The sequence below is a fragment of the Ursus americanus genome, chromosome 2, assembly GCF_024610735.1.
Source record: "Ursus americanus isolate L20-20 chromosome 2, mUrsAme1.1.p, whole genome shotgun sequence".
Classification (NCBI taxonomy): domain Eukaryota; kingdom Metazoa; phylum Chordata; class Mammalia; order Carnivora; family Ursidae; genus Ursus; species Ursus americanus.
In genome coordinates this window covers 34,582,629-34,601,434 of record NC_142128.1, presented here as the reverse complement: position 1 = coordinate 34,601,434, position 18,806 = coordinate 34,582,629, and the positions used below count along the sequence as shown (strand labels likewise).

The following is an 18,806-nucleotide window of genomic DNA, read 5'->3' as shown; positions in this document are numbered from 1 at the left end:
CACCATTTTATTAGCATAAAGAGATGCGAGATCACATTAGAATCCCCCTTCCTTCTGTATCATCAAAAACAACAGACAAGGGAGCCGGGAGGTACCAGAGGCAGCACCACTATTTGCTACAAATCAGTAGGAAATTCAGGTGTTCTTTAAACAATGGGATTTTTGAGGCTTAAAACAAAACAACCCCCCCCAAAAAAAAAACACTTCAGTTATTCACAGAAAAAAGAATTCTGCTTTGTTTTGAAAATGAGTGAGGACATTTGTTTTTGGAATTGAGGATTCTGTATCTAGGAAAGTTTCTCCTGGCTAGTAAGCCACAGAAAACAGATTTTAACCTCAGCTTTTTTTTTTTCCTAATTAGAAGGAAAAAATGATATAATCAAGTGGTATATTGAATGTTCAATGCCTCTTTCAAGATATCTGCAGAGAAAAGCCCTGTTTTTTTTTATTGTACTTACGTTCTCTTAATTATATCATGTGCTACATTTTGCATGTGGTTATATTTTTTTTCCCTTGTAGAACTAGGAACTGAAAACCTAACAGAAATCTGAGTAGGAGTTTGAGGGGGAAAAACAGAATATTTAGAAATTTGGAATGATACTTGAAGTATTCTATCCAATAGGATTATTATTATTATTATTTTTGTATAAGGTGAAATTTTGATTTTAGGAAATGTGCCTGTCTTTTAAAAAAGATATGTGAAGCTTTCAGGAAAGAAACATGTCAGTTTGGTTGAATTCCTAAAAAATGTATGAAATGAGTGACTACGACTAGTGAATAGAGCCCCAGATGACCCACACTCAAACTAGGACTTGAATTTTCTTTTATAAATGTGAAAGTTTTGGCTAACTGGTTCTTATTCACATTTATGCTTATGAGAAAATTTAAAAAAGTCTCTGGAAACTGTCTAGGGTCTTAGCAGTAATGAAATTGAGGTGAATACGCAGTTGAAAAGACTAGCTTTTATAGTCTTGTCTTCCTGAAAAGTAGAGGACAGGAGGTACATATTTACATAAGTAAATAAAGAATGTTACAAAATTTTTTCATCACAGAAGATATGAGACAGCATTTTGGACTAAGAAAGCAGGTGCCCGGCAAATGTAGTTTACATTTATATTGTACTGATTTTTGTGTTTGCCTTTGTCCTCTCTTATAGGACTCTGTGAGTGTCTCATTGTCTTTAATTATGTCTACGAGGCACAAGACAGCAGTCAACATCTGCTCTATTGTTTACTTGGTTTACATGTAGCTTTGATGGGTTATTAAACAATCTATTTTTCAAACCGAAAACAGAGAAACCAGCCGAACCCATATTATGGCATTTTGTAAAGACCCATTATGCAATTAGCACTTGGGATTTGTGCAAAGCTGGTGATTCACCCAAATAAACATCCCTTTATTCTGATCGCTCCTCTTGGCTTTGTGAAAAATATCAATTTCTCAAAAAATAAAATCACATTTCCTCCTTAATCATGTAGCATGCCAAGGAGATGATGTGTTAATATGAGGGATGGATCCTTCACTTTCTATATCAGAAAAAGAGCAACTCTCCAAAATAATGATGCCTTTAATTCAAGCCAGCAATTACTGTATTACATAAGACAACTAGAGGCTTACACATAAGACAGACTTTTGAGAGTGTATTTGATTCTATGGGAGAAGAGAAATGCTATGTTTTTAACCATTTATAGAATGTTCCTCATACTTCATGATCTATTTATGAAAGATGTATCGAGTTGTCTATAGCAAAGTGTGTGACATCCCTAATGATTAAATTAGACCTCATCCCCTCACTTAAGTAAATGGTTAATAATTAATTCACTTGCTCATTCATTCAACAAATATTTATTTAGCCTCTGCTCTGCCTCAGAAATTGGGTTAGTCACTGAAGGTACAGAGACAAGGAAACCAACTTCATTTTCCTTCATGGAGCTTACAAGTTTCTGGGGAAGGCAGGTAATAAGCAAGCAACTCCCATACACATTTGTATTGCGAGTTGTGGTAAGTGCTCTGACAGAAAAAAATTTGGATCCATAGAAAATAGTGGGGGTTGTGTTCAAGGATGAAGAGGGCTGTCTGTGAGGAAGTGACATTAAAGCTGAGATGAGGAAGGCAGGCACAGGCAGGGATTAGGGTGACGGAGAGCCCACATACTGAGGCAGAAGGTATGTATGCCAGCCGTGCCACGGCTCGGTGTTCTCAAGGAACTGAACAGAGGCCGGGGAGCCTGGAGCACCGTGGGAGAAGGGAAAGAAGCAGAGAGGGGCCAGAAAGAAACCACAGGGGCTTAGAAGCACTTACTGGGGGCGGGGGGTGGATTTTACTCTACAAGGAATTAAAAGGGAGGAGAAATAATACTAAGAACTCTAAACAGAGGACAAATATGATTGAACTTAGCCTTTAAAAAATACCAGTTTGGCTGTTCTGTGGAGAATAGATTAGAGGGGGACAAGATTGAAAGCAGGGCCCAGGTAGGAGGCCACAGCAATAATTCAGGTGCGCAATGACGGTTGCCTGGTCTGGGAGTTGATAGAAGAGATGGACAGGAGTGAAAGTTTTGAAAAACAAGCCTGATATTCTTTGTGACACCCTTCATCCCCTCCAAGCTGGTGTTCAGTCAAAGGAGAACAAATGGAACACCCTGGAAGGGACATCTGAGGGCTTTGGTGAGGATGGTGACGTCTCAGGAGGGATCTGGGGTGCATGGGGCTTCACCAAAGAGAATTACAGGCCAGTTTCAGCAGATGTCAGGCCAAAGCTCCCGGATGTTACTTGGCCAGAGCTCAGAATCTCAGCAGTTGGTCTTGCACATTGTTTGGTAGCAGAGCTGCCACATGCAAAGTCATATCCCAGCTCCGCGGGGTGGTCCCTCACATCCTAGCAACAAACTTCCAATATGGCGGGTAAGGAGCAGGCAGCCAGTTTGACGAAATGCCCAGTGTGCAATGCCTCCACCTGCCACGTCGCGAAGAGGGAGCGCGGAGTTAAATACATTCTCATAGGTGTCAGGCAAAACTGGCTTTTGATCTTAAAAACATCACGAATCTTGTGGACCTCTGACCAGCTGCGGGGACAGATTTCTTCACTTCTCTGAAGCTTAGTTTCCACATTTGTGAAGTAGAGGTAATAACAGGATCGGGAACATAGGGTTGTTGTGAATATGGCGTGAGATTGTCTGTAGAGCACTCAGCAAAGCGCCCAGCACATAAATGCTTTTATACTGGTAGTGGTGGTGAGGGGTGCTGGTGGAGGTGGCGGAGGTGGCAGTGACGGTGGTGTTAGTGATGGCGGTGGAGGTGACGGAGGAGGCGTGCGGGCCGTGGTGAGGATGATGTCTGCGGACGGCAGGGATGTTGATTAGAATGCAGCGCGGTCGTCTCACACAGGAACACCTGAATTTAGAAGCGGTCCGCATCTGCCACTTGCCATCTGCGAGCCCAATGGCAAGGTACTAACTTGTCTTTGTTTCAGTTTTCTCATCTGTAAAATGGGGATGATGGTATTCAGTGTTGGTCATTATGATGACTAAATAAGTTGACATTTGTAAAAAAGAAAAAAAAAGAAAGAAAGAAAACAGTAGCATTTGTTCTAATAAACAACTCTCCAGTGAGCAGAGTGTTTATTAAATAACAACCGGCACAGAGTACAGCCTTAAAAAAAAAAAAAAAAAAAAGGTACCTAGTGGCTCTGGTCTGCTGCTTTATTCTTGATTTTGCTTTTCATCATGAGCAGGAAGGCCGTCTTCCCCTTTCCTCCACTGCCAGACCCACCCCCTTCTCTCCATGTGTTCTGAGTATAACAGGTGTGTGGTAAGCCGGAGCTCTGGCAGAGTGCAACATGAAAAAGACTCCCAGTAATTATAAAAATAACAACAAGGGCTGCTTAGCGAGGTAGGCAGATGAGCACACCACTAACCAGAATGATAAATAGCGCCTGCAAATGTTAGGTCCCAGTGGGAGTGTGGGAACATATGGGGATAAACCACACTAAAAGTTGGGCATCATTGGTAAGTTTAAGCGGGTAAGGAAGGCCACTCCAGTGCCAAGTTGTGTTTTTTTTTTTCTTTCTTTTTTTATCCTAATTTTAAATCCTTCAGTTCCCTTTTGTCCCTTTGTTCTATTTTGGTCCTAAAAAGAGCATTCATCTGTGAGGCCAGCCTGGGAGTCTCCAAGGAAGTGAGGTCTGGGTGGTAATCCTCAAACAAACGGCCACCCTGGAATCTGTGAATTTCCACACTGCACTCTATTCAGTCTTCTTGGGGGAGATGCAAATGAACACAGTAAATACTTCATGGAATGCTGACTTGTTGAGTTCAGATCTGTCATAGGTGGGTGTGCAGAAGAATGAGTACCTAAAAACCAACCAGTCCAGTAAGTTTATAAGCATTTGTAGAAAGGGGAAACAGATTTCTCTACCAAACATTATTTGAAAAGAAGACATGTGGACTGTGGTTGGTTGATTTCAGGTTGATGTTTCTTAGTTCTGGCTCTGAATACAGTTTGGAGGTGGTGCAGTCTGCGTTGGCATGGCTCCACAGCAGTGGGATTTCTCTGGAAAGGTATTTTGGAATTCTTGTTCATGGCCTGTGCAGTTTTTCCTAGGACTCTCTTAGTGGAGGTTTTAGCACGGAGGCAGTGTTTATAATGCAGGCACCTGAGTGCTAGTGCCCGCTCCTCTGGAGATTTCCAGGATTCCTTAGTTAGCAAGTACATCAACCTCCTTGGTAATGCAACGCATGCAGAGGAAAGAAAATAGGATTTGGAAGCAGGCAGGCATGGCTTTGGCTATGGCCCTCCCACCCAACTAGCCAGGAATGATGTAAACTCTGTGTTATGCTTCCTCATCTCTAGAACTGGGCAGTTATGAGTACCAATATCAGAGAATTGTTAAAAGATTAAAAGAGTTAGTCTTTGAAGGGCTTATGATGGCATTTGGCATTTAGGTCCATAAAAGTGTTTGTTTAAAAAAATGAGCAAAATGTATCTTCTCCGAATTCCTTTTATGCATGTACGTGTCTACTGTTCTTACCATCACTAATGAATTGGTTCAGAATCTATTAGTTGCAAGGGGCAGACACCCAACTCAAACTAGCTTAAGCAAATATGGGGATTTATTTTTTTTATTTTTTAATATTATTTTTATTTTTTAAATTTTTATTATTAAAGTATGGTTGACATACAATGTTAAATTAGTTTCCAATATACAACAGTGATTCCACAATTCTACACATTGTGCAATGCTCTCTGCCATAAGTGTAGTTACCATCTGTCACCATACAATGTTATTATATTATTGACTATATTCCCTATTCTGTACTTCTTTTTTTAATGATTTTTTATTATATTATGTTAGTCACCATACAGTACATCCCCGGTTTCCGATGTAAGGCTCGATGATTCATCAGTTACGTATAACACCCAGTGCACCATGCAATACGTGCCCTTCTTACTACCCATCACCGGTCTATCCCATTCCCCCACCCCCCTCCCCTCTGAGGACCTCGGCTTGTTTCTCATAGTCCATAGTCTCTCATGTTTCATTAAATATGGGGATTTATTGATTAGTGAAACTGGAATGTTTGGGGTCGACCAGTGAGCAAGAACTGAGTAGTCACTTAAATGCCTGGCATTCACATAAACAGAGATGTTTGTGCTAAAATACAACCACTATGAGTGAAGCTAGCCGTAAAGGTGGACCCAAGCCCAAGGAATAGTTTTAGCACATTGCTACATGATTTAGAGGACTCTCCACAACAGCCTAGTAAGAAAAGTTTTGCTACCTCTAAGTCTGTGAGTGAATTGAGATTCAGAGATGTTAAGTAATTTGCCTAGGGCAACAGAGCCAGGAATTTTCAGATCCAGAATCTGAACCTAAGTTTGGTGTGGCCCCAGTATCTGAGTTCTTAGCCAATAGGATACATTGCTGTTATAACAAAACAAAGCAAAACAAAAATATTGTTTTTATCTGTCAAACATATATTTAGGCTGTCTATCTATCTATCTATCTATCTATCTATCTATCTATGTCTCTCTCTCTCTCTATATATATATATTTTAATGTGTCTTTCCTGGAGAGGTAGCACTGCAGCAGAATACCTGACTCTGGAGCCAGATTCACCATTCACAAGCTATGTGATCTTGAGCAAGTTACTTAACCTCTCTGTGCCTCAGCTTCCCGATCAATAACACAAGGATAATAACAGGACTTTCCTCATAAGATTGTTATGAAGATTAAATGAATTAATATATAAAGTGGTGAGAAAGTGTTTAACAAAAGTAAAGGGTGTGTATGGTTTGTTGAAAAATATTTAAAGATAGGTTGTAATATCTATCAGGAAGGAAATGAGGTCACTTAGGGTGGTTCCTCCTTCGATGTCCCCAGAGTGTCCCAGAAGGGCACTGCTAATCCGGGAAGTTGAGAAGCCCACCTGTCAGAGGCTCTCTGTTGCCACCAGCTGCCTGGCCATGACATCGTGAAGAAACCATTTGCAGTGGTCAGCCCCTTGGCTCATCCTCGCAGATGCTCAGCTGCACGGCTTGGCACAGCTTGACTCTGGGTCCCTCCTATCTCTGTCTTGTCTATAAGAGCAGACTGCAGAGTCTCTGAAAATGCAAGCACGTATTTCCTATCTCCATTCTCCCCAAGCGCTGGTTTGGTGGGAGCCCTTCTATGCCTCCCGCCCACTCCTTGGGTTCATAGCATCTGTTTCCTGGCTTGGAGCTGGAGGTGAAATCTTCAGCAGAGAGAAGGCAGACCCCACCTTGGGAGTATTGCTCATTCCTGGATGGGAGAGTTAGGGCATGTGTTTGGGTTCCATACTGTCTGACTTGGTTTTACATTATGGAATGTCTTAGCACTTCCCCAAGTTGTTTGACCTTCTTGCCTTCCTGAAAACCTCATCCCTGTCAAGTTGTGGTGAGTGTGCTCTGAGCGGCAGGTCGACATCCTCAAAGTCATGGTGCCAGTAAGCCCGTCAATATGATTCCACGTGAGAACAGTCACCTGAGCTGTCACCATGAGCCCGACTTAAGGGACGCTGACTCCATCCACGCCTTTCCTTTAGCAAAAGCACAGTACATATTGGCCACATACGTCAAAAGCTGGTGGACATCCACAGGCTTCTCGAGGGTCCCCAGATGAATTTCAGGGGGGCCACCAATCCCCTGTAATGGTATGGAACATTTTGTGAGTTATGAACAGTTGTGTGGAATGAAGGTAAAATTCCCATGGTGATCCATGCATCAAAAATATGAGGGAAGAACCACCATTTCTCCCCAGAAGAGGCATTAGTATGGGAAAGAGCCCAGGATAAGACAGCCCTGGAGGTTGGGATGGTGCTTCAGCATCACGAAGGAAGGCAGGATAATCTCTTCAGCACTCCTTCTCCTGGATCACCCTCTTCCACATCCGTGCTCGCTTTTTGCTTGTGTTCCCATGTGACCGGCCCACTTCCATGGGCCTTGAACCTTCTCTGCTTAGGGGGGTATTTCCCCACTCCCTGAAGTCTTGAGGGAGGGGGAAGCCAGTCCTGCCCCAAGCCTCGAGGTGTCATCCAGCTCTCTGTACTGGCTTTGCTTGTGTCTTCCTTTGCTTCCAGTGGCTATCGGAGTGGTTCAGATCCAGTGAGGTGTTGAGGGTAAAGGAGATAAGGAGGTCTCTCAGCTTGAGTTTCATCCTGGCAAGCATTTCTTAGAATATTTACATGGGGTCACACTCCAGAAAAGGGCTTCACCAAGTAATTAGCAACCAGGGCTCTGCAGCCCCTGTTCAAGGTACAGCTCCTCTTTTACCAGCTATATTTCCTTTGTGATTTGCTTCAACTCTCAGTGCCTCAGTTTTCTTGTCTCTAATGTAAAAAAATCTAACAGAATCTATTTCATGGGGCTGTAGAGAAGATAAACAGAGGGAACATATGTGATGACATTGGTGCAGTGCCTGGCACAAAGTAAGCATTGAATAATTGTTCAAATGGTAGAACTGTGATGATGATGATGATAATGATGATGAAGAATAAGATGAAGAAGTAGGAGGGGAAAAGGAGAAGGAGTAAAGATCTTTGCATATGATTGACACACAGTTAATTTTCAATAGCCAGATATCACATAGCAAGATGATGGATGGATGGATGGATGGATGGATGGATGGATGGATGTGGGTGGATGATGGATCGATGGACAGATGGTCAGTTGGTCATCAAATAAGTTTGGGAATATCTGGATCAAACAAGGTCAACCAGGTTTCTGTTCTTTTTCCTTGTAGGACTTCTTAGGTGTTTACTATGCTAATAAGCATCACGAATCCCCAAGAGGGAGAGATAGCAAGCTGAATTTCTCCAACTTCTTTGGTCATAGGATTCTTTTTACAGTGAAGCATCTCATGAAGCTTCCATTATGCAGAGCACACTGGGAGATGCCAGTCCAGGCACTTAGTCACTAAGGAGAGAAGGATGCACATAGAACTCAGGTGTTTCAGCCAATTCACAGGGAGTAGGGTATGTGCATGGGCTTTGGGCAGAAAGGCCCCATTATGAGTTCTGGAGATCGTGCTATTTGGAGTGTCTCTGTGCCCAGCTCCTGCAGGGACCTGCAGCACAGATGCAGAAGATATAGGGAGGGCACAAAGCAAAATTCAGGGGAACAGCTGATAATCATCCCCCACTCCGAGAGTCCCCAGGGAGCATTTGTTTGCCTCAAGCAAGGTCAACAAATTCTCAAACCCAGTTGCCATTCATCCCAAGACAGGTCAGGGGTCGGTTCCTGAAGCATTGTTGATCTCAGCAGAGATGATGTGTGGGGTTGATATTCTTAGATTTGCTCATTCAGCCAGTCAGTCTGGCTTTCAGAGGAGAATCAGGTCAAGAAGTGCTTAATGAACCAAGAGGAGCACGGTACTGCCTCTACCACTGGGGGTTCGGGTTTCTAATGATAATCAGCAGCCTGCTCACTTAGAAGACCTACTGGAATTTTCTTTGTGCATCTGCATAAACATTTTTGGAGGTAATAGGGTGACCCAGTGTCCCAGATTCAAAGGCACTATCTTCATGATCCCCATAAACCCTCACTTGAAATTGAAATTCTCATATTTTGGTTTCAACACTATATCTTCTATGTGCAAAAGCCACACACACATCCTTGTTAGCCCTTGTGTCTTAATTTTTGGTTTGAGTCATGGAAGAAGGTGATAAGCTCTTACACAAGAAGGCACATTGCAGGTCACTTTTTGAGCACTATTTTATTTAACGTATTAGAAGTTGAAGGGGGAAAGGATTTTGATACTCCTGGTTTTGGGGAGGTCTGATGTGAGCTGGTTTGATCCTCCAGACCAGCCATTGCTAATGCTGTTACCACTGCAACAGCTACCAGCACCCATTTAATGAGTGTCTGCTATGAGCCAGTCCCTCGGCTAAACACGTCTACATGTTATTCTTTTTCACATCTCCAGACCACCTATGAGTTATGGTTATTAATGATATTTTATAGATAATGAATCTGGGGCCCAGAGAGGTTAGGTAATTTACACAAAAAGACACAGCTAGCAGTTGGTAGAAACTAGGCTTTTCATGTGGGCAGTATGGCTCAGTGTGAGCTCTTAAATACTATGATCTGGTGCTTTTGCAAGAGTGGAGCCAGTGATGGCAAGAAGTGTCAGACAGTGAGGAAATAGTAGTGTCTTAGTGAGATGTAATGCCTAGTAGGCACTGGTCATTCTTGTGAGAACTTTGAATGTATCAACTCATTTACACGTATTAACCCAAACCAATCTGTAAGAGGGGTTGGGGATACAGCTTCTCTTCTCAGGATGTCACTTTCCCAGTTGGATTGGTCACTCACTGAGGATACAAATGAAATGGCTATAACTTGAGGAGCATCTGGTCGATGGCTCAGTATATCCTACCCATAGTCTGTGGAAGCTTTTTCTGTGGAAGATCTTGCCTCCCTGGTAATCAGCTCAGCGGTTTCAGTGTCCCCTATGGTAGGAACTCATCTGTCTGTCTCCAGCATCAGGACCATAAGCATTATGTAGCATCTCAGGGAATTTACCTTTGAGGTCCAGGCCAGGTAAAGCCCTTCCATGCTATTCTCACCTGCACTGGATGGAGTTTGAATACATGTCTGGTGGTGAGTGGAGTCTGTCAACATTGGTTCAAGTTGTTGCCCTAGAGTGGTCACCCTTGATGATCTAGCAGACACTAGGGGCGTGTGGAAGGGAAAACTGGCTCTTGGTAACTGACAAAGCACACATTTTGCATTTTAAACTCAGGCAAGTGACATAACCTCTCTGAACCTCCATCTCATCCCGTGGACACCACAGATGATTCTCAAGTGCTTACTGAGCATCTGCTGTATGCCCAGTCCTATGAGTAAGACAGGAGAACCAAATGATCGAGGATTAGGTAGAAGAGATAAAATGGATCTTACCTGGATGTGATCACCAGCCAGATCTTTACCACCCTGGGACAAATCACCTTTGGTCTTTTGGAGGCTTAGAGGGGTAGGTTGCGAGTGCTGGAGAAGGTGGGGAGGCTGCCAGAGGAGCCAGCATGTGGTGGCTTGTTGAAGGAGGGGGTGTCTTCAACAACCAGCCGTGTGAAGGGACAGAAAGAAGGCTCCCACAGAGACATCAGTGTGGGACTGGTGGGGCACAGAGGAGGCAAACTTGACATAGCATAGAGATGATTAGAAAACAATTTCACACAGGTACACTAAAGACCTTCTAAGAAAACAAAAACAAAAACACACCAGACCTTTTTGAACACCTTCCAAGAGCCAGGAACACGTGTGCACAGCCAGTCATTCCACGGCAGCAGCCTGCCTGCAAGGAGCTACAGATGTTGGGTCACTTCACCCCCAAGGAGATTAGGGCTCAGGACTGAGGGTCTTATCCTAGGTCAGATTTTTGAAAGTATGACAGAACCAACATCCCAGCCCAGCCTCTCCAACTTTGAGATGCAGGCTTTTGCTACTATACCAGTATGCCCCCCGGGCCACTTGAGACACATTTAGAGATACAGGTAGTCCTCAGTTGTCCGAGACCCCTGCAGTCCCTGAGCTTGACTCACATTTTCCCAAAGCAGCCATTCAGCCAGTCATTCTCCCAGGAAGCATTTTGGGAAACTTTGTTTGTCTAGTCACCACTTCAGAGTGATTGGTTGAACAGAAGAAATGGCAGCCTTCTTCATCTGACCCAGTCTACCTCCCAGAGGAGTAGTCACACTTCACAGAATTCTTGTACCTTGCTAAGGTGATTCTAGAACATGGGTGATAGTGTAGCTCATTCTGCTTGCTGTCATGCGGAAGATGTAATATTTGATTAGGCCAGCAAGTTTGAATTGGAAGGGAAGGGAAGGGAAGGGAAGGGAAGGGAAGGGAAGGGAAGGGAAGGGAAGGGAGGAAGGAAGGAAGGAAGGAAGGAAGGAAGGAAGGAAGGAAGGAAGGAAGGAAGGAAAGAAAGAAAGAAAAAAGAAGGATGGAAGAACGTATAGTTCTGCATTGCAGGCCAGATTGTACAGAGGCTTGGATCTATAAACGTGTATGGCAAAGGCAATTTGCCAGACTGATTTGCAGAAGAAAAAAAAGTGATTTGTAGAAGGAAGGACGGTGTGTATTAGAGGATGAATCTGTAAAACTAAAGGCGAGGAATATCATGAAGGGCCTTGAATACTATAGCAAACTGTCTCTTCCCCAACTTGGCCTGGAAATGGCGCGGTATGAGTGGTTCAGTATTCTGCATAGATCCATATGGTCAGAGAAACACTGTCAATGTCCAAAAGATAGGGAGTGCAATTAATATTGTCAGAGAAACACTCTTTCTTGTGCTTTTTGTTTTTTTTTTCTGTTTCAATGGTCGACAAGTGGCAACTGACATTTGGCTTCTTTCAGGAAGCAGGTAAAGAATGGTGAAGATAGTCTCACAGAGTCTGATTCTCTTGAGCTATGGAGAAGGCAGATCCTTCCCAGACTTCAGGGATTGTTGGTACAAGGAAACGTGGCCCAAAATTTCTACATCTTCCAGGTTTTAAAGAGATACTATAGATCTAAATTTTACATTAGACACTTCCATTTAAAAATATCACCCCTCTTTTACACAATGCAGACAAACCATCATCATCGTCATCATCAACATCCTCCTCTTCCTCCTCCTCCTCTCCTTTGTCCTCCACCTCCTCAGACTGAATTTGGTCCATGAGGCTGCAGTTGGCTCTGTTGACCAACAGAACCCATATGGCAGCAATTGGTCTTCTCTGAGAGCTGTCCTCTCCCAAGCTTCAGCCAACACTTGTTACTTTTCTCTTTTCTTCTCCTACGTGAGTGTTTAAACTTTGGGTGGCTGCCACTCACAAAGGCTGGTGGCAAGCAGCGTAATCCTTGTTTGCTCTCGGATGTGGGAAGGAGATGCAGTGTCTGACCTCAAGAGAGGAACCACTTTAATCTAAGGAAGGGGGAGGAGAAGGCAGTCTCTGACAAAGGAGTGTCATCATGGAAGGTGGGGAAAGAAGATGGAAGGTGGGGTTTATTGTTTATTTGTTTTCTTTTCTTTTCTTTCTTTTTTTTTTTTTTTTTTTTTTTTTTTTTTTTGGAGAGGGGGGGAAGATTGACCAATCAAAGCCTGGCTAAAACAAACAAACAAAAAAATCTCCTGATGGAAATCCCTGACACAGAATTAGCACCAAGGACAGAAGTAGCACCAAGGAAGCGATGGGAAAATCAAGAAGTCCATGGAGAAGCAGAGGGCAACCAAAAAGGAGGGTGTATTTGCTATTGTATTGAAGTCTGACTTCCAGAACTTTAATTAAAATATATGCTTTCAATTAGGGGTCAGCAAACCATGGTTTGTGAGCCCAAACTAGCCCATTACCCATTTTTACGACCCTCAAGCTCAGAACGGTTTTTATACTTTTTCAAGAAGGGAAAAAAATCAAAGGAAGATGATCTCATGACAGGTGAAAATTATAGAAAATTCAAATTTCTGTGTTTGTTTCCATATTGCAACTGTTTTCATGTGTCAGCAGCTGTTTTGAGTGGTTACAGAAGAGACTTAAGGTCCTCAACACCTGAGCTATTTATCATCTGCCCATTTATAGAAACAAGTTTGCCATCCTGTCTGGAATGGCTATAGCAAATACTGATGCAGGGCCCTTCGCTTGAATTCTGTGTTTCTGAGGCCTGTGTCTCCTCGCCACTGCCTCCTCTGTTCTCTACTTTATTCTTTTTCTACATTTTCAAAGTTCCTACAAAAAAAACCCCGTGGGTTTAATACCATATACTAGATGTTGGATAACCAACCATTTATCATGAGCTGTGCATACTAGCCGGTGATGAGGAGGGATGCGCAGAAGGTGGTTATCTGCCTTTTAGCAGAGAAAGCGGATCTCAGAAAAAAGAATTACTCTCTAGTAATACTAGGTGTTTCCTATTTGGAAAAATAGAACTTGTGTTTGGAAAAAGAGGTTTTGTTTAATGGTTGTCATTAAATTTTATGTTTTATTATTTCATGATGTTTTTGAGGTGGGTTTGGAACAAGGATATGTTCAATTCCTACAGTTCCAAAAATATAACTACTATGGATGATACATGACAGTAATGTATGAATATACAATCAGAATCAGAGATAATGTGAATAGTAATAGTTAGGACTGGAGGTGGTGAGGACAGGAAAACAAGAACACAAATAAGAAGGCAGTAAAGGCCAACACAACGGACAGAGTTGAACTTCTTATTTGGCTTTGAGCTTCCTGGCAGTCAAAATGAAAAGGGTCACAAAACAATTAGCCCTTGTCTTAAGAGACAGGAGGAAGTGGATACCCATTACTCAGGATCAGCAAAAACTTCTGTATCGTAGAGTTCTTTAAAAGAAAAAAGAAAATGCCCTCTGCAAAGGGTATAGCTACATATCTATATGACCCATATATAATGTATTTCTCATTTCTCTCTGAACTCATCAGGTTCTTTAACCAAAACTATACATATAGTTATATATATAACTATAACTATATATATATAACTCTCTCTATATATATAACTCTCTCTATATATATATATAGTTATATATATATAGAGAGAGAGTTGGTTTTATATATATATATATATATATATATATATATATATATATATACGGTTTTATATATATACAGTTATATGGTTATATAGTTTTATATATATGTTTTATATATATAAGTTTTATATATAGTAATAAATATGATGATCCTTCGTATTTATATAACTCTGCAGTTTCCAAAACACTCCCACAGTTTTGCTCTTTGGAGCAGTCTTGGGGAAAAATAAGTGGATATTGTTACCTCTGTTCTAGTTTAGGAAACTAAGCATCTAAATGTGTAAGTTTCTGGCCTCAGTGACTAAATTATTTCCTGCCTCCTCCTCCAGTGTGGTCTTTCCATTTTATAACACTGAGGAGACATAATCCAATCTGACCCAGCCCTTCCCAAAGTAATGAATAGCTTTCCCATCCCGGGAAGCTGTCTCATGGAGATGCCTCTGTCCTCCCTGCTAACTTCTCAGAAGCACAGTGTTGAAAGTCATAGTCAAAAGCTAAAGTTAGAAACAGTATCAGGCTGTTAAGTAAGAGGGGTCAACTTGCAGCTGTTACTGGAGCTTTCTGAATTGTAACAGTGTGGCCACTTTGATACACGAGAATCAATTACAGAGAAACCTTGTCAAGATGGCCAAAATTCAGCCTTAAATAATTGAATTCTCTGCCAAACGCTGTCCACTGTCGTTATCTAGAAATGTAATTATGCAGCTAAATCAAGCAACTAAAATTAGTGTAGTGTAAAAACACCTTGCTATCTAAAAGTGGAGGAATTGACATTTGGATTTAGAAAAAGCCAATAGTTGAATATGTTTTGTGGTGTCTGAAGCTCTCGGAGTTTCTACAAAATCTATATCCCGTGTCCTGCTTAGAGTTAGAGGTGGAATGTGGCAAGCGGATGTTCCGTTTGAAGGTGATTTCCAATGATCCCTGGGCTTTTAGCATTAGCAGAGCGGACTCGCTTTGTCTGTTTCACATCCTTGCTCTCAAAATTGGGGAGCTCTCCACCGGCCCACATGCCTTCCTGCTATGCGTGACGATTTGAATGTATCTGCACCTTTGATCTGAAGCCAGAGATGAGTCCGTACTGACCAACAGGAGAAGAACAGGAAACACGTGATAAGAAAGGCTGATAGCCTGTTATAGTCTTGTACAGAGGATATCATGCCAGGGACTTTGTCACACAACCCTATGAGGTAGGGTCTATCATTACTCAGTTTTCCAGATGAGGAAACCGAGGCTCAGAGACTCTGACCGTGAGCAGAGAGTTCAAGCAAACAGCGTGAGCCCCCTTTCCCGTGTGTTGCCTGGAACTGGTAATAAATAGTTCAGAGAGTTGCGAGAATAAATGACATAACCCATGTAAATAACTTCATTCATTCTCTGTGCACAGCACACTCTGCACATGTTAGCTGGCATGATTATTGTATTATTTGCACAGATTGCCCCTTTAAAATTAAAACCAGAGAGAGTGAGACAGCAGCACAGACTCGACTATCACCTTAGCTTTTGTTTGATCAGTCCCAAAGGCTGCCCGCATTAACCTACTTGAGCTGTAAGTGGCAACTGATAATCATATCAATGTACGTTCTCAGTGTTTCTTGTTAAAAATCCCACGCAGAATCTGCCCCTTGCCTTTTGCCCAGATTCATTAGGAAGAGCCCAAATCCTACAGCCCGACTACCTCTCTCTCTGTCGTTTGGGCTCTTTCTCACTCTCTCTGAGAACTAAATTAATGAAGAGTATTTGGTTAGTCATGTTAGGCAAGCCGTTCCCAAAATAGCACCTTCCATTTTGGTAGCTTCAACTCTGCAGCTGCTGTGTCTCTTCGTCGTCTGGGAAGAAAACTTTCACATTAAGAGTTGCTGATGCGGATTTTCTTTCTTCCCCCTCTCCGCGTTGATGAGCGCTTGGCTCCTGACAGAAGCGATTTGGCTCTCAGCTTTGTAGTTCGGAAGAAGTTGGGTCTATAGATTTTCCCCTAACTCTCCATTGATGTGTTGAGCTTCAGAGGGAATAATACCTTCACGTAAAGCATGTTGCCTTCTCAAGGAGTCCTCCTGCATCCCTATGGCGTGCCTATGATTGTTCCAGCAGCCCCCTACTTCCCCGGACTGATCCAGGTAATTCAAGGCCATTGCCAGCAAGCAACTTAACTCCAGAGCGCTCAGAGTAATAATTGGAATTTTTATGGTTGAGAAAGCAAACACTTTTAATACAGGCAAAAGCCCTCGTGTAGTCAGTGGGAAGACAGTAGGAAATCAAAAAGATGGATCACCCTAATCTGGCTATTGACATCTCTCATGGCTGAATAAATGGTGTAGTTGAGCTATATTTGCTTGTATTGATCTGGCTGCTGTTTAACATTCATGCCTTTGCTTTAGGAGGTTGACCACGGGGCAAAGGATTTGCTCTCCTTCCCAGCTTTCTGGGGGACTCAGTCTCCCAGAGCAGATCATGAGGCAAAGTAACTTATCATGAGGTGACTTGGTTAAGAGCTTTAACCCAGAAAATAGAAGGAGCATGAAACATACATTAATTCATATGTTTGCCTTCTTGTGAATTGTCTATTTTCCTAGAGGCTCCCCCTCCCCCGACCTGGGTTGAGGGGTGGCATTGAGGCAAAAAGGAACACTCTGTTGATGGTGAATTTATGAAGTTTAGAGATTATTCTAGGAATCCCTTACCAGCTGTTTACATCTTAATGATGGCAAGGAAGGGGAGGATTGAAATGTGCTTGGGTTTTACTTTTAAGGCTATTAATTCTGTGCAGGGAGAATCATCTACCAATAAGATACTCGGGGCTTTTTTCCCTTACCATAAGTTTGTCTTTTAAAACAAGCATTGGCTTCTGGGTGTATGTCTGAAGTTCTCTGTGGAAAGCTAACATCGAGTCAGTGACAGAGCCTGAATATCATGGGAAACCCAGATGCTTCGGTAGTTGTTTGTTTATTTGTTTGAGAACAGCCATCCCTTCGTAATAAATCTGTATCACGTTTCTACAGGAAAGGAGAGCTAAATGTCTTTTGTGTTCACTGTGCCCTTTCACCTTTATTCTTGGCACCCTCCCCAACTATATTTTAAATTCTGCAATACCCTAGCTTGTTCATTGAAATTTCTGCGGAGGGTTCTGGTCAAACACATTTTTTTTTTTTCCCCTTTTCCAAATGGTGCTTGTGAACTGTAAAAACTTTGGTGATCTGAGACATGCAGGGGTGATTCTACATACTAACAAAACATGCTGTCCTCCTAGATTTATGGCCATTGCTCAGTTTGGAAACTCCTGTATGATGTCTGAGAAATAAGTGGACCGTCTGGAGAATGGTCCTTCACAACATGGATATTGGTCCATCTTTCCTGGCATAAGCAGGCCCATGGGACACACATGGAGTCTGAAGCAGGACTCCATGGCAAACTGGAAGGCCTTTTGCTTCTATCGGAAGCTTGGGGTAAAGGTCGGCTAGTGGAGTTTTGTCAGACCCTCTGCCGCCCCGTCCGATAAATAATTACAAGCAAATCGTGCCCTTCACTCTATGCTGATTGATGCTGAAATTGCTTTTGAAAGTTCTCATAAGTTCCTGTTATAGATTAAGTGCCGGTGTAGGAAAAATAGTGGCACCCACTGAAATGGGTGAATGTAATCAGGCTTAATGGACTTGAGAGCTTGTTGGGAATTAAATAACTATCGATTTGCTGGAATGTTGCTGTCATTACGAAATGCCACTCTGGACGTATTACCCCAATGATAGATGAGGAGACGCACAGGGCAGCTGAGAAATTGGGGAGGCCCTATTTCTTCCTCCTTTGCAGAGTGTTTGAGAAACATATCCAGTTATTTTTGGGAGGAACAAGTGATTTTACTTGCAAATCTCAGCCCTATCATACTTTGTTTTCCCAAGTGACACTTCTGGTAACTAGTTACCCATAAGTCAGGAGAGCAGGGCAGCGGGGAGCCTCTAGACCAGCTGCTGTGACATATTCATCTTCTTCCTCTCCCACTGCCCTGGAACACACTGAAATGCTACGGCTAGAAAGAGACAAGCTTCATTTCTGGTTTGCTGAGAGAGCCTATGCTATTTACCCATTGGCATCAAGAAACTCAAATCACCCCATTGCAGTAACATTTGCAAGGGGAGGAAAAGCAGCTCAAAGAGAGAAAAATTGTAACACTCACTCACTCACTCACACACACACACACACACACACTCACCTTGCAGCTGAGGCTTCTGACACCAGCTGTCCTACATCCCAGCAGGCTCAATCAGCTTGCTTACCAATTCCTTGACCTTGTGTTTTTTTTCACCAACTCTTCAAGAGTTGCAGGAGCTTTCCTGTAGGAGTGTACGGTGCCACCCACCCCTTAATAATGTCATCAGCAAGACATTAAAGTGATCCAAAATAGTGTGTGTACTCCATCATCGGTAGTAAGTTCCCTGTGACTGGAGATATGCAAACAGAACTGTAGTGGCCACTTGACAGGGTTGTTGGATCAGAGTTTGAGATTCCTCCCAAGGTCTTTCCAACCTCAAGAGCCAACAGTTCCGTGGCAGAAGAACTTCCGTTTCGTAATTCTTTCAAGTGCCACTTTTTTATTCATATTAGCATTGCTCTGTTTTGGTGTGCTCAGTTAAAGAAAAAATAAATAATTGACCAGACATCAGAACAGGCTTTAAGGGAGCATCACGTTGTCCGGCAAAAACAGAGAGTGGAGTTGTTTTCTACTAATTCTAGGGCTGTTACTCACCAGGGTCTTTTGTTAC

At 42.6% G+C, this 18,806-nt stretch overlaps 1 protein-coding gene and 1 long non-coding RNA gene across 19 annotated transcripts in view; one reads left to right on the top strand and one right to left on the bottom strand.

Moving 5' to 3' along the window:
* Window positions 1-18,806, top strand: part of RBFOX1 (RNA binding fox-1 homolog 1) — a 1,395,365-nt gene that overhangs the window by 1,049,011 nt on the left and 327,548 nt on the right. For 2 of the 18 annotated variants that reach the window (XR_015728091.1, XM_087870657.1), the window contains exon 1: window positions 15,833-16,169. The exons of 12 other annotated variants lie outside the window; for them this stretch is intronic. Coding sequence is in view for 5 of the 6 variants with exons in the window: in XM_087870657.1 (XP_087726783.1) it covers window positions 16,083-16,169 (87 nt within the window). In the remaining variant the exon portion in view is untranslated. Of the gene's footprint in view, window positions 1-15,829; window positions 16,170-18,806 lie in introns of those variants that run through there. 4 more of the 18 variants (XM_087870641.1, XM_045784308.2, XM_045784314.2 and 1 more) reach the window with 4 other exon arrangements.
* Window positions 1,769-18,487, bottom strand: LOC148110541 (uncharacterized). Its single transcript, XR_015728097.1, has 3 exons — window positions 18,257-18,487; window positions 15,833-15,963; window positions 1,769-3,480 (listed from the first exon to the last, which is right to left on the bottom strand). It is a non-coding gene; the product is annotated as an uncharacterized LOC148110541 (long non-coding RNA).